We start from the raw sequence: 15,212 nt of genomic DNA, 5'->3' as shown, positions 1-15,212 counted from the left end.
TTTGTTTCCTGCCTGCTTGCAACTATATTGCTTATTTCGTGTATAAAAGATTAATTTATTTGATATTCTCATCTAGCGCTCCTTCTCTTGAACCACATTGTGACAGTACGGGTATAAATATATATCAAAACTTCATTTTTGATTAGTAATATTCATTGCTAACTTCATTTGGACAATTCTAAAGGAGATTTTCTCTATTTTGATTTTTTTTTTTTTCTTTGCACCCTTAGATTTCAGATTTTCAAATAGCTAAAATATTGTCTTATTCTAACCAGCCAGACATCAATGGAAGGCTTATTTATTCAGCTTTCAGATGCTTTATAAATGTCAGTTTAGAAAAAGAGAACCTTACGTTTTTTCCGGTCCAGGATTTTGCAATATTTTCCATACATCACTAGCACATAAATATCTAAAGATTGAATGAAGCCAGGTTCAAAAATGTTTGATTTTGTCGGCAGTTTTTAAAAAAATGTTGTTTCACTTTTCGCCAATCTTTAAATCAGAAAATACTGTCAACAGACAGAAAACAAACACATTTTCATCATGTTTGTAGGAGTGAATGAATTTGAATATGAACCAAACTTGTGAATACAGAGATCTGGTGTTTCTAAAAGAAAAAACTCTTTGGATATTGGATTGGATATTGAATATTAAACCAACGGCCAAACAGCAACCAGTGCATAAAAACTCAATGTTCTGTCTGTAGCATCCATGTGGAGCATGCATCTAAAATCTGATTTTTATGGCAATGAAAATATGAACAGTGATAGCACCGAAACGTCTTGAGAGTGAACTTACGAATGTGATTTATTACAAGACGCTAAATCTTCTTCCTCTCAGTGATGGGTTCAAGTCATACAGCGTTTGTAAGCTTCAAAAGGAAGTACAGTTTATTCAGGTTTGGCTCCAGCGCTAGTCGATTAAATGGCTGTTTTATTCAACGACACGAGTGAAGCGAGCCTGACAACGCTCATTAGCAGATATCAGATGCTGGAGGTTCAGGATTGTGAATCAGCGGCATTCGCTCAGATCGGCATCGCAAGTGTAAACAATCGAGTTCTGGAGGTCAAAGCCATTGTATGCGGTTCAGTCTCTGTTTACAGAACACAAAGCGTGTAGTTAGTAACCGGTGAAGACAAGAGCCTTGAGTGAACAGAGCATGTTGAGACAAAGGCACAGGACACCTGAGATCTTTAAACGCTTAATCTATCATCGTGTCTGAAGACGGGCGTCTGGAAGGGCCACACGGGCTCCAGAGCGATTCTTATCATCATGTTTATTCACGGTTGGAGATGGCGAACAATCGCATCTTTGGTGCGGAGCTGCCAAACCCTCATGTGACGACGTCTCACCTTCTCACAAAAAACACAAGCTTCGTGACGAGAGTCTGAAACTTTTTTATTACTTTTTCCATTTATTAAAGAGAATTTCTTTACAACATACATTTAGCTGTGAATCAGACGTGGGAGAGGGCCGGTGACAAAACCATATCATACAAGAGTACAAACTCCACTTCCAAAGTCTAGTGGCGTCTAGAAAGGCACCAGAGCTCGGGAACCTCGGGCTCCGTTCGCTACGGCCCGGGCGTTGGGTGACATCTACAAAGCCAAAACTTGAGATTTCTGGACGTCAAGTTCAATAAAACGTGTGTCAAAATAGTTAAATAACAATCCCTCGTATTACGTCACAACCATAGAGCTAGAAAATTATATTAATCGGAATCTGTCACAAACATTGAAAACATTAATCTGTTTCCTAATATTATTGGAGTGCATATCTACACAGGAGCCAGCCTGTATTCACTGCCTAAAAACTGTGTTTGATCATATACATTAGAAAGCTTGCATGTGTGTTTGTGTTTGGGAGAAACGTCATATCCAATTCGCTTGTGTGTTTTTCTCTTATTGCCTCGAAGCAGCCCGATATCCACAGATACACAACAAGTCATCTACAAACAGTGTAAAACATCATCTTGACTTTGTGAAAAGTAAAAAAAGGACAAAGGAAAACAAAAGCAAACATTCTTCCAGCACGACGAGAGGGCCGATTCATTGGCACAATCAGAAATCAAGCACGATTTGTGGTTAGCAAAAGGAGTCGACGACGACGACAACACCTACATTCTTCAATTACGCGTTTTTTTTGTTTTGTTTTGTTTCTTTTTTAATAATCAAACGAGGGAAACGAACGCCATCATAAGAACTACGACAGATAACAGCTAACAAACGCTTCACTACTCAGGGGTGTAAGGCACAAATTTACAGGTGGAAGGAGAAAAACAGGCTTGTTTGGACATGAACGAGAAGAAAACGTCCGTCTGAAAGCATCTGGAGAATGGACTGGTGAGATCGAGGAGTTCCTGTCTACCCACAAGCCCCTCTGGCACGGCTCGAGAAATACTCCTTCCTCACGGAGTCATCTCCGACTTTGCTTAGCTAGAGTTAGTGGACAGAAGTACTGGCTCCAGTTTAATGACTTTAAATAGATTAATTCAAATTAAAACCATCCTTGCCGTCTCGCTCGAGACGCTCTCTCTGCAAAAGCACTTTATTAAAAAATAAATACAACCCGCTATTAGTATTAACAGTCACGTGTTATTCAGTCGACGTTTACAGTAGACTCTTGCGCGAAGGCAGAACTCGATTGCTTCGTCCGGAGCGGCGGCTCTTCACAGTTTACTCCAGCTTCTGCTGCGTCCAAGTGCTTGGCGTCTCTCGAAGCTTCTCCGCTGTGCTTTTGGCAACAATGCAGCCAGTTCCTCCTTGTTCCTGGAGACGCATCAGCCTGAGCTCGACATGTTTTACAAAATATACAAAACAGACAAAGTGAGTTGCGTTTCCTGCACACACAGCTGTACAAAGCAGACGCACTTTCAAGCTCCCGATTATGTGCAGGAGTCTCCGGACTTGGCTTTCGTGGAAAGGGACGCCAGACTGGGCTTCGGAGGAACGTCCGGCTTGAGATGCCTGGAGAGCGAGCCGTACGAGCTCAGGCTGGGATGGCGCGACAGGCCGAGGATGGGCGGCGGAGAGGTGACGTGCATGGAGTCCACTCGCTGCGGAGCGGGCGGAGGAGGCGTCTCTGCCCGGAAACTGTGGTTCCTGGACATGTGGGATGAGTTGGACGAGTTGGTGTTGTGCTGCTTCTTGAGGCCTGAGCTCATGGGATAGCCCCGGCCGTAGACGGACGAATGCACGTCCAGCCTCTTGCCCATCTGAGGAACCATGGGGCCCAGAGACGCCTCTCGCTGGGGGACCCTCGGAGGCCCTCTCTCGCTCTCCGGGCTCTTGAGGGACTTGTATTCCAGCGTGGAGGCCTGGTCATCGGAGAGCTCTCCGCGGTGAGGTTGCTCCACGTACTCGTGCTGGTGTTGGGGCAAAGGCAGCACCACCACGCTTGGGATGTGGCCTGGAGACGCCCGCAGGGGCAGGTCAGTGGGGATGACCGGGGAGCCCATGGAGGGAAGGTCTTTGGTGCAGGCGTTGATCAGGTTCTGGTTGCGCTCCCACTCGCGGCTGCCTCGGCTGGGCTTGCGGCGCGGCTGCATGGGCGTGGATTCGGGCGTGGGCAGAGCGGTCAGATCCAAGTGCTGGTCGGCTTTGATGAGCATCTTTCCGTTGGTCAAGCGGCCGTTGTGCATGAGCGGGGTGAGAATGGCCTCGGGCCGGCCGTCCTTGGCTTGCGTCTCGAAGAGCCCCGTTAGCTTGGTGACGCTGTTCATGGAGCCCCTCCGGGACTGGACCGAGTCCTTGTCTTTGCGGCCGGGCAGCTCGAAGTCGCGCCGCCGGTGGTGGTCACACACGCAGTACACGATGATGCCGGAGAAGATGGCGCCCATGACGGCGCGAGGCTGACGGCGATGGCCAGGAGCGTGATGGGAACCATCTGATCGCGGTCTCGATGGTACGTCTCGCGGATCACACCTGCAAACAGTTTGGAAGAGCGTTACTAAACAACACAATCTACAAAAGTTTGTGTAGGATGCAAAACTAGGGTTGTGCTGAAGGCACACTGAAGGCGTACTTCTTGGTAACCTTATTTTGATGGGTCCACAACATACAACATAGTGCCTATGAGGAACCTTACAAGTATATGTCAACTTACACCGTGTACTAACTACACGCAACACGACGCTGCGACATGCAATAAAAGATATCTTTTCCAGGTAAATTTGAGTTTGTATTTCCATGGAACCAGAAGAAACACACTCATTTCTGTGACTTTTTGGCTGGAATAATAACATACAAACTAAATGGCTGTAGATAATCTCAGGTCATTAAGTTAAACATATTAGTTTAAATATCATATATCACCTGACCTTACAGCCATACTAAAAGTAACAACAGACAGTTTACCTCAGAAATTGAAAATAAATTCAAGCAAAGACGAATGTTAAAACTGTGAACTCACTGTGAACCTAAAAGTGTGTATTCCATAACAGAGATCAAAGTAGTAGATGTAGATTTAATGATGTTAAAAAGCTTTAATATGTATAAATTAGACTATAACCAATCATTACAGAGTTACTAACAATTAGTAGAATATCTAAAGTGCACTATCACTATGGGCTAAAAACCCACTGCTTTTCTGCACTTTGCTTTTTTTCAATGCAAACACACGCCAGAAGGATACGTTTGATTGTTGCATTTGCACCATTTTTAAGGTCTTTGCCAGAATTCTTATGTTGCTGAAAACATCCAGGTTTTGGCTACTTTGTATAGAGAGGAGATTTAAGTAACATCAAGTAAAAATCAGGTAACATGACTTAAGCAACAAATATAATATTTTTTCCTTAAAACAAACAGAAATATCTGCCAATGGAGCAAGACAAATAATCTTATTTAGTCTTTCAATTAAGCTTGTTTTTCTTATCTTATTTTCTTAAAGAAAATAATTATATATATATATATATATATATATATATATATATATATATATATATATATATATATATATATATATATATATATATATATATTTATTTTTTTTTTTTTTTTTTAAATAAAACAAGACTTAATATCTGATCTGAGATGATTTTACTTCTCAAGTAAATGCATGTTGATTCACTATAAAAAAAAACTATAAAAAAAAAATTGCATTTATCACAATAAATGACAATAAAAATATTTTTAGCATTTTATACATGCATATTTGCATCACTTTGACTGCTCTTCATAGATCTCTCAAGCCACGTTATTGGTCGATTAATATCAGATAGCAAATATGAAAACAGGAAACAGAACCAAATGAGTTGAGATGCCATTTGAAATTTGGTGCATGTGCATTTATATTTCACTTTAATGGCAATGAAAATAACCTGTTCATTGGTAGTAAGGTGAAAATACTGAACATACACATAGGCGCCTGAAAAAAAACTAATTTTAGAAGAAAATGTAGAGGCTTTTGCATCTGAACTCCTCAAATACAGAAATCCCGGTTGAGACGAGTCCTGTCAAAATGGCACGTATAAAGTCTTGTGCAGCATCTTGTGCATAAAACAGCATTCTAAAAACACACGCTCAAGCTAAAACAAGTTCAACTTCACGTTTTTCCCCATACCGCTTTTCAAAGCAAGAAGGTGTTCTGTGTGAATCGTCCCTAAAGCAGCAACAGGACGCCATTAATCTGCAACAGAGATTCAGATACATCTACCATCACGATATCTAAAGGAGACCAGCACTGCATTCGTTTAAACTGAGGTGTCCTGTGAGATCTACTGTACTCAGTAATGTTAGCACATCAGCGCAGATGTCTTAATCTATTTAATAGCTGAGGAATTAGGTTACAATCCCATTCTCACAGAATCCTCAGCAGATCAGCCATTTAAAATACACACAGGTGCTGCTATATTTCCACAGAGGCAAATAAATCCAATGTTTAACAAACTTATAAAACTGCTCCAGTAGACGGGACACACACACACACACACACACACACACACACTAGGGTGGGTCCAGATCTGGTCTTGTAATACGAGAGACTCTGTGGGCTTCTGAAGGAGTCTCTCTCTAAGATGACTAAACGCCGTCACGCGTCCGACGGAGAAGATCTGAGGGACGCTTCTCTCTTTTTAACTTCACTCTCATTGTTCCTCCCAGGAGACGCTCTTCCTCTCAGTCTGTTTGATGTTTTAAAGCGTCTCTTTCATGCGTCTACTGTACGATACCCTTGAGAAATGACGCGGCTCTGTCGGATTCATTTTTATGTCAGAAAGACTCTTCTTTTTCACGAAAAGTACCGCAATATATTCAGAGCTGTTAGATTTATGAGACCCTGGAGCACAGAACCAGTCAGGAGGGTTATTTTGAAATTGAGATTCAAACATCGTCTGAAAGTTTGTTATAACTGAGATACAGCTACAAAAAAAAAACGAAATATTGTGAAAATCACCTTTAAGAAGTACTTAGCAATGTATATTCTTAATCAAACATTAAGTGTTCATATATTTACATGATCTTTACTTAATATCCCAATGATTTTTGTCATGAAAGGGAAAAGTATTGTATTGTTGTGTATTTCTACAGATATATCTGTGCTTCTGTTCTCCAGAGACGCTGATGGTTTATTTATTGAACACATCTAGACACACTGGAGATCCAGCACACATAAAGACTCTTCTCCATCTCCTGAAGGTTAAAAGCTCTTCTACTGAGGATGAGGAGTGTACCGCCAGCACTCAGAAAACCTTTGAAGATCCTTTCTGACCTTAATGCACTGTTACTCGACTTCAAAGAGCCATAAAGAGGACAAAACCAGCAGAAACGGGGGGCTGCAGATGAACTCTTTCCACAGTTTCATGTTCTCATGAATGTACGCTGCATTTGGACACTTATAAATGCCGGAAATATTCCCATGAATTTATACGACACGGGATATTATCCTGCATTATCATTAGTTTGACTAAAATGGCAATATTGTGCGTAAAGTTTAAGTTTTTAGCTTGAAGTCTGGAGTCTTGATGCACTGCCGCATACGATTTGTATTCAAGATATTTATTCAAAGTTTTTATACGTACTAATGTATTTTTATGTCATTATTTCTATTTCTATTCCAAACATGCAGATTCAATAGAAGCTGAAGACTAGTTAGTGGACCAGGCAACTAGTTCATCTGATACCCCTGTGTGAACTAACTTGATCAGTGCTGGGAACGAGACTTTGGACATGAAACAAGATACATTTATCATATTTAAAATCTAACAAGTATAATAACTATTTCCATTTGATGACATTTCTACATTTCTAATGAATGTTTTCAACAGGTAATCATTTAGAAACTATTTAAGCAAGCGTTTTTTCCTTAAAACAAGCAAATATCTGCCAATGGTGCAAAAATAATCTTTATTCAAAAGCTAAACAAGATCATTTTTTCCACCCTGTTGCCAGATATTCACTGTATTTGATTCTATTTGATTCTATTCAGTGCTTCGATACGGTCTGTGTTATTAAAAGCACTATATCAATAAAAGTGTTTGATTGACTGAAAATGTCTTTTTTTTTCTTAAATCATTTTACTTGTAAAGTAAATGCATAATGATTCAAGAGTGTTTTGATATTTATACTAGAAAACAAGACAAAAATCGTGATATTGTCTTTGAAATCAAATCTTTTCTTTGCTATGACAGAAAACAATGAATAGGAAATAAAAGAGTGTTTGAATAACATCAGCGTCTCGTGTTTTAGAGAAGTCGATGCAATTTGGGCAAGAAATCAATTAAATCTGCGCATGTGAGAATATTCAGACGTAATTTAATTTTACATTTTTTCTCAGTAGCTGGAACAGATTGCATTTATTTTGTAATTAAATTATGTAATTCTGTTACATGTAACCAGTTAGTCAGCGCTGTACATGATCTCACATCAGAAGAAGAAAGAAGCGATACACAGACAGATACTCCATCACCTTGATTGCAGTCGATGCTTCTTCTTTACGATTAAACACACTTGCTGTGACCTCCTGTATCTTATAGACATTTATAAGTGTCCAAATACTATTAAAATAGAATTAAAACGCATTCAGATTCAGAAGCGCTCTGTCTCTAACGGCTCTTTTCCTCACAGGTTGCTGGAAGCGAATCGCCAGCGGAACAAATCTCACACAGGCATTACACATTTGACTTTCATGAGACGTCACTCCTGACAATTAGACGTGTTAGAGCTTCACCGGCACAATCCTGCAGCCGAGAGCATGTAAATAAGACGACTCCTGCGTGAGACTGAGACGCGTGAATATTCACACACACACACACACACACACACACACACACTAACCCGCCGCTGCCTTTATCTGTGGAGATACGTTTCAAGAGGCACGACACCGAACGATTGTTTCAAGAGGAAACAATTAAATCTGTTAATCAGGTGAATGTCTGATATTCAGAAACTAATCCATGAGCATTAAAGCATCAGAAGCAGCTGCTCATTAAATGTGTGTGTGTGTGTGTGTGTGTGTGTGTGTGTGTGTGTGTGTGTGTGTGTGTGTGTGTGTCTGTGTGTGTGTGTGTGTGTGTGTGTGTGTGTGTGTGTGTGTGTGTGTGTGTGTGTATGTGTGCGTGTGTGTGTGTGTGTGTGTGTGTGTGTGTGTGTGTGTGTGTGTGTGTGTGTGTGTGTGTGTGTGTGTGTGTGTGTGTGTGTGTGTGTGTGTGTGTGTGTGTGTGTGTGTGTGTGTGTGTGTGTGTGTGTGTGTGTGTGTGTGTGTGTGTGTGTGTGTGTGTGTGTGTGTGTGTGTGTGTGTGTGTGTGTCTGTGTGTGTGTGTGTGTGTGTGTGTGTGTGTGTGTGTGTGTGTGTGTGTGTGCACCGCTCAGCATAAGCTCATGTTCAGACCATTCATCACATCTCACCTTTTTACCGTCTACAGATGGTTTAAGGTCTGAGGAGATGCTGAGATGAGGTTAATGTGGCCGGTGCAGATATCTTTATGTAACATGTGTCCTGCAGCACAAAATCAGTCATGATGGTCAATCTGAGAGATTAATAAATAATCTTTCCATTGATGTATCTTGGCAAAATTTTGCAAACCATACAACTATTTTAAAATCTGGAATCTAAATATCGAGAATATAATTCTTTTACTCATCTTTATTTAATATCCTAATGATTTTACACCATACAGTGTATTGTTGTCTATTTCTACAGATATCCCTGCACTACTGATGACTGCTTCTGTGCTCCAGAGACACATTCATGAAACATTTCCACAGAGGGAATGTATTTCTAATGACTGAGTGTTTAACACACCGTCTAGTGCTGAAACAGTCTAGTATTCTTCCACCTCTTTAAGTCACTAACAGCATCAGAGGACAAGGATTATCATCACGGCCGTGACTGGCAGTAAAGGAGCTGCAGTACCGCGGTAAACAGTGTTTCTGCTGCGGTAAACAGCTGATTATGTGTGGATCAGGCCGTGGGTGTTTTAAAAGGCTTTGTCTTCAGATTGAGGTCAGTGTATAGAGGAATTACATCTGCGTCTTATTCACCGCCGCGGCTATATGTATTCATTGATGTGATGAGCAGAACACACACACACACACTTAAACACACACACACACACACTTAAACACACTCACACACACTTAAACACACTCACACACACTTAAACACACACACACACACACTTAAACACACTCACACACACACACACTTAAACACACACACTCAAACACACACACACACACTTAAACACACTCACACACACACTTAAACACACTCACACACACACACACTTAAACACACACACTCAAACACACACACACACACACACACACAATCACACACGTGCACAGAGCTGCACATGAATATCAATAATGAACAGCATAAAATCTTCTGCGTTGTTTTCATATTCACACCACTGTCATTATTCTTAATTAAAACTATGAGTAAAAAGATTTAATAAATTTAATATAGCTAATAAAAAAATTAGATAACCTCAGCTACATGAAAATGTGAAACGGACTTATAGCAATTATTTGTAATAAAGCAAGTTTGAATGGAACTAAAATTACTAACTGAAAATAAAATAAATTTAAATTAAAAATAAAATAAAAATGTACAAACTAATATTTAAATAGGATGAAAAACATCAAAACAGTAATATTTAAATATGAATTAAACATTACAATTGTGCTAAAAACGTTACTCCAGCATATTTTAGTTACTAGAATTAAAATATACTGAAAATATAAAAATAGAAACTAGTTTCTATGGTATAGAGTGTATAAAACAACACAGCAGCACAAACTCTATTCTGCCACACAGACATGTTTTACTTCAAAGACTCGTGTGAATCGTGTGAATCATATGAATCATGTGATAATTGATTCAGTTTCTGACAGTCCAGCTGCACAAAAGAACAAATGCAAATGCTCTGCATGGTGTTTGACCGCCTCTGATCAGTGTTCCTGAGCCACGCCCGACGCTGCCAGTGCTGTGTGTGTGTGTGTGTGTGTGTGTGTGTGTGTGTGTGTGTGTGTGTGTGTGTGTGTGTGTGTGTGAGAGAGTGTATGTATGTATGCGTGCGCAGGAACACGAACCCCAGAGACGCTCCTGTGTGTGTGTGAGAAAGAGAGTCTGTAATTGACCTATAAATTAGAGACACAGAGGAGGATGGGGCGAGCGAGAGCCACAGGTCTGCAGAGAGAGAGAGAGAGAGAGAGAGAGAGCGGGAGGAGGGCGAGACACACTAGATTAAGGTTAGTCAAACGCTGTGGCTACATTAAAGGTTCAGCCTTGGAACGATCCATCGGGAGGATGAAGGTCCTGTGGAATCACAATGGCAGCAGATGGTGGAGGAGGGGAGGATGAACACACACACACACACACACACACACACACACAGCTTTAAATGTACTGTGAACACCAGCTCAACCTGACATCTTCATCCAAAATATTCATCATGAAACCACAAAATCAAATGAGAGAGACAAAAATAGGAACAGTTTTGGATAAAGAGAATGAAGTATATTTGCAGCATTAATAGTCTAATACTATCACTGGAGTATTTCAATTCTTAGTTCTTTCATATTAATGTAACTTATTAACTATAATTGTTGCATTACAGTAATGTAATAATAAATACACTTTTACATTAGATCTGATAACATCTGTGAGCAGTGCAAAGCTACATCTGTGATACACAAATACTTCACCATTTAAATGAGTAAATTAATTAAAAATATATTCAATTGTTTTTCTTATTAAAGGAACATTACATTAGAGAATTTGAGCTAATAAAAGGCTAAACATCAGCTTCATTAAACAAAACCTTTTTGTATTTTTGTGTTTCATGATGAGTTTTGAAAGCTGAACTGAATAATTAAACTATCATCTTTCAGAGCTGCATTACATCAGTCTGTTTCATATTTAATCGATTGTACAGTTATTGTACCAAATCCGAATCAACATGCTTCTTAACTGAGAGCTGATCACTGATTCTGTTTATCTCTGTGAAATCTGTATTGTATAAGATGCAACAGACTAAACTATTTCTAGTTGATGTTCGCAGCACATCTGACGTCACATTACTGCCACACCAGAGAGGGGCGGAGCCTGCATGAATATTCATGAGTTTGTTAATATGTTAAGCAGAAAGGAAATATCTGGCCGAGTGAGGAAGAGCGCTTGCCACAAAAGTCTGAAAAAAGCAGAAGCTGTGAATAAAATAGCCATGCATCATAAAAAAAATTAAAAAGCATAATCACACAGCTCACGATCATAAAGAAAACTGAAGCAGAACTCAGAGCAACCCATATTCCAATCATCAACTGAACAAAGCCTTTGAGAAGAAGCTGATGTGATGTGTGAGCCTCGGCTCAGGACCGCGGTAAACGCTGTAACCGAGGCTCAGACGTCAGCGGTGATGCTTTCTGCCACCATTGTGTGTGTGTTGAACACATGACTGCTTCCAGCGACCGTCAGCCCTTCATAAACACACGAGGGATGTCTGTTCTGAGATTGACTGTGTTGTCATTGATAATCAATGTCAATTAAACCCTGCCGTCTGCTAATGAGCTGGTCTGTACCGCTCAGTCACGCGCATCGATCACAGAAACAGGCTCATACTGTATAGGGGGGATGTCAAATACAGGCTAATTACACTTAACTGAAACTGTAACAAAATAAAATACCTTATTTTAATTCAACTTGATATACTAAAATAACTAAAACTGAAAAACACAATATACATTTATATAAATAACTTATATAGACATTAAACACTATAAACAATTATTAAGTGATCTGTGAGGGTTTGTGTGCGTCTCGGAGTGATCTGTGAGTGTTCGGTGTGTCTTCTAGTGATCTGTGAGGGTTTAGTACAGCTTAGAGTGATCTTTGAGGGTTCAGTGTGTCTTTGGAGTGATCTGTGAGGGTTTTGTGCATCTCAGAGTGATCTGTGATGGTTTGGTGAGTCTTCAGAGTGATCTGTGAGGGTTTTGTGCGTCTCAGAGTGATCTGTGTGGGTTTTGTGCATCTCAGAGTGATCTGTGAGGGTTTTGTGTGTCTTCTAGTGATCTGAAAGGGTTTTGTGCGTCTCAGAGTGATCTGAAAGGGTTTTGTGCGTCTCAGAGTGATCTGTGATGGTTTGGTGAGTCTTCAGAGTGATCTGTGAGGGTTTTGTGCGTCTCAGAGTGATCTGAAAGGGTTTTGTGCGTCTCAGAGTGATCTGTGATGGTTTGGTAAGTCTTCAGAGTGATCTGTGAGGGTTTTGTGTGTCTTCTAGTGATCTGTGAGGGTTTGGTGAGTCTTCAGAGTGATCTGTGAGGGTTTTGTGCGTCTCAGAGTGATCTGTGAGGGTTTTGTGTGTCTTCTAGTGATCTGTGATGGTTTGCTAAGTCTTCAGAGTGATCTGTGAGGGTTTTGTGCGTCTCAGAGTGATCTGTGAGGGTTTGGTGTATTTCAGCGGATCTAAACGCAGCTCGTGTTTTGACGGTACACACGCTGGAAGCAGCTCTTTCCTCCACAGAACCGATCGCTCCTAGGCTTACCGGCGCTCTCCTGCTGTGTCTCTGAGGGAACGGCCACATACGGGTCGCTCTGATCGCCCGACGGCACGGCCTCCTTCGGCTTGACCATGCGGCCCCGGAGCAGTGGGCCCCCAGGGGCCGGAGGAGGGACGGTGGTGAGGAGGCCTGCTGGAGCACAGCACACATCAACATCACACACACTCCAACCAACATTTCATGTCCACTGATTGATTCATTTGATAATAATCAATGTACAGTAAACTGCTTATAATCACAGAATTAATATTCTGTTAAACTCGTTTATTAGCAGCTGACCTGAAGATGAACTACCCTCTTAAAAATAAAGGTGCTTTTTGGTTCCACAAAGAAACCTTCAGACAAATAACCTTTTGTGAAACAGAAAGGTTCACTTAGTACTCCTAGTCTTGTTTTCTAGTACAGATATCTAAGCATTTTTGAATCATGGTGCATTTACTTGACAAGATATTGACTTTTTTTATAAATGAAATAATAAAACATTGTGCAAAAATATTGGGGTAAGAAAAATAATTAAAAGGCTAAACAAGTTGATATTGCAGATATTTATACTACAAAACACAACAAGACATGAAGAGAATCATTTTTTGCGGTGTAAAGGCTCCTTATACAACCGTTTAGGAAAAAAAGGTTCTTCAATGGCATCGTGATGCACCTTTATTTTTAAGAATACTATTAACTGGCATATTTAGTCAAATTCTTGAATTATTAACTAAAATCTTTTAGGTCAGAGGGTCTGGCTGATGAAGTTTGTGAACCGCTGGACTAGTTTAACTTGTGTTAATCCACAGATAAACTCTGTGTGTGTGTGTGTTGTGCCGGTGGCCGTTGTTTATCGCCGGCCGGTCGAGCATCACCCAGCCGCAGTCATTAACATGATTTATTTAAGAAACGCCACAGGCCACGAGATTAGTGTGACAGCTCTATTTTATAATTCATTTTCCACAGCCAGAGGAAGAGCCGGCGAAGACGATGACACACATACGAGACGAAAGCAGAGAGAAAATCAGCCCTCGACAGCCAGCGTCCTTTAACGAGCGAAACAGAACGAGAAACCAGACGGAGGAATATGTGCTTATAAAACCGAACGGACACGCGAATAAGGGGCGGATGAAGGAAATGGAGAGAAAACAACATCAAACATATTCACACACACACACACACACACACACAGAATAAATGAAACACTGGAGCGACAGACACACAGACGCTAATGAAGCTCAGGAGAAGATCGCTAATATTACCAATAAACACTAGTGCTTGTGATATGTAGGTCACAATCGCTGCTTCAGCCAATCAGATTCGCTCTGGCTGCCGGGGGAGGGCTGTCAATCATGTGTGTGTGTGTGTGTGTGTGTGTGTGTATCCTGATTGTATTTCATGAATAATTTCTGCCGGGTCTTGGGAGAAGCCCTGAGTGTTTATTCCCTGTAAACAGTCATTTGCATTCGGCTCTCTCTAACCCACAATCCTTTGCTCTATGAAGCACAGAGATCCATCCAATTAGGGAAGGAAAGGTCAGAGCGTCTCTAACTACATCTACACACGGAAACACTGAGACACTGACCGCGTGCAGCATTCTGGGTAATATCGCTCGCACCCTGCTGCCTGCGCTGATGCTCTACAAGAAAACGCAATCAGAGAGATGAAGCGTTCGCCAACAGAGAGTCAGATAACGTCGAGAGACGAGAGAAGAAGAGCTTTACTCACCATTGAGAGCCACGAACGAGTCTGGAGACAAATGAAAAAACGTGTTAATTGGTTGAAATTTGATTCTCTATGTCACACACACACACACACCATTTATTACTGAATTAATCTAACATCACATTTCAATCTGCGGCAGCAGAACATTTAACAGCATCATATCAGAGATCAGAAATAACTGGAGTGTGTCTTTAGACTAGTTCACACCAGTGCTCATAACTACACATCCACCACACCACACCACTAATAATCACTTATTTTTGTTTATATTTATTATAAAAGGCATTTGTTTTCTAGCATAAACATCTAAACATTTTTGAATCAAGATAAATGTAATATTAAAAATGACTAACAAGTAATTCAATAGAGAAGTGTACTTCTGTAGTTCTTAGCTTCTGGTTTTAGCTGCAGCCTTTCTAGCCACAACCTTGAAAATGAGCAAAATCAGTTTGCAGAGCTCATGTAAAAATCCCAAATTAACCAATTTCTATTGGAATGCAATTATTGGAC

At 40.6% G+C, this 15,212-nt stretch overlaps 1 protein-coding gene across 1 annotated transcript in view; it reads right to left on the bottom strand.

Moving 5' to 3' along the window:
• Window positions 1-1,377: 1,377 nt before the first annotated feature.
• The window catches only part of sema6a (sema domain, transmembrane domain (TM), and cytoplasmic domain, (semaphorin) 6A), a 59,662-nt gene continuing 45,827 nt past the window's right edge, over window positions 1,378-15,212 (bottom strand). The window contains 5 exon segments of the mRNA XM_043246766.1: window positions 1,378-3,843; window positions 3,846-3,923; window positions 12,981-13,124; window positions 14,563-14,616; window positions 14,706-14,726. Coding sequence (XP_043102701.1) covers window positions 2,885-3,843; window positions 3,846-3,923; window positions 12,981-13,124; window positions 14,563-14,616; window positions 14,706-14,726 — 1,256 coding nt within the window. The 3' untranslated portion in view covers window positions 1,378-2,884.

This window comes from Puntigrus tetrazona, chromosome 8, assembly GCF_018831695.1.
Source record: "Puntigrus tetrazona isolate hp1 chromosome 8, ASM1883169v1, whole genome shotgun sequence".
NCBI classification, from domain to species: Eukaryota; Metazoa; Chordata; class Actinopteri; order Cypriniformes; family Cyprinidae; genus Puntigrus; species Puntigrus tetrazona.
This window is presented reverse-complemented; position numbering and strand designations above follow the sequence as displayed.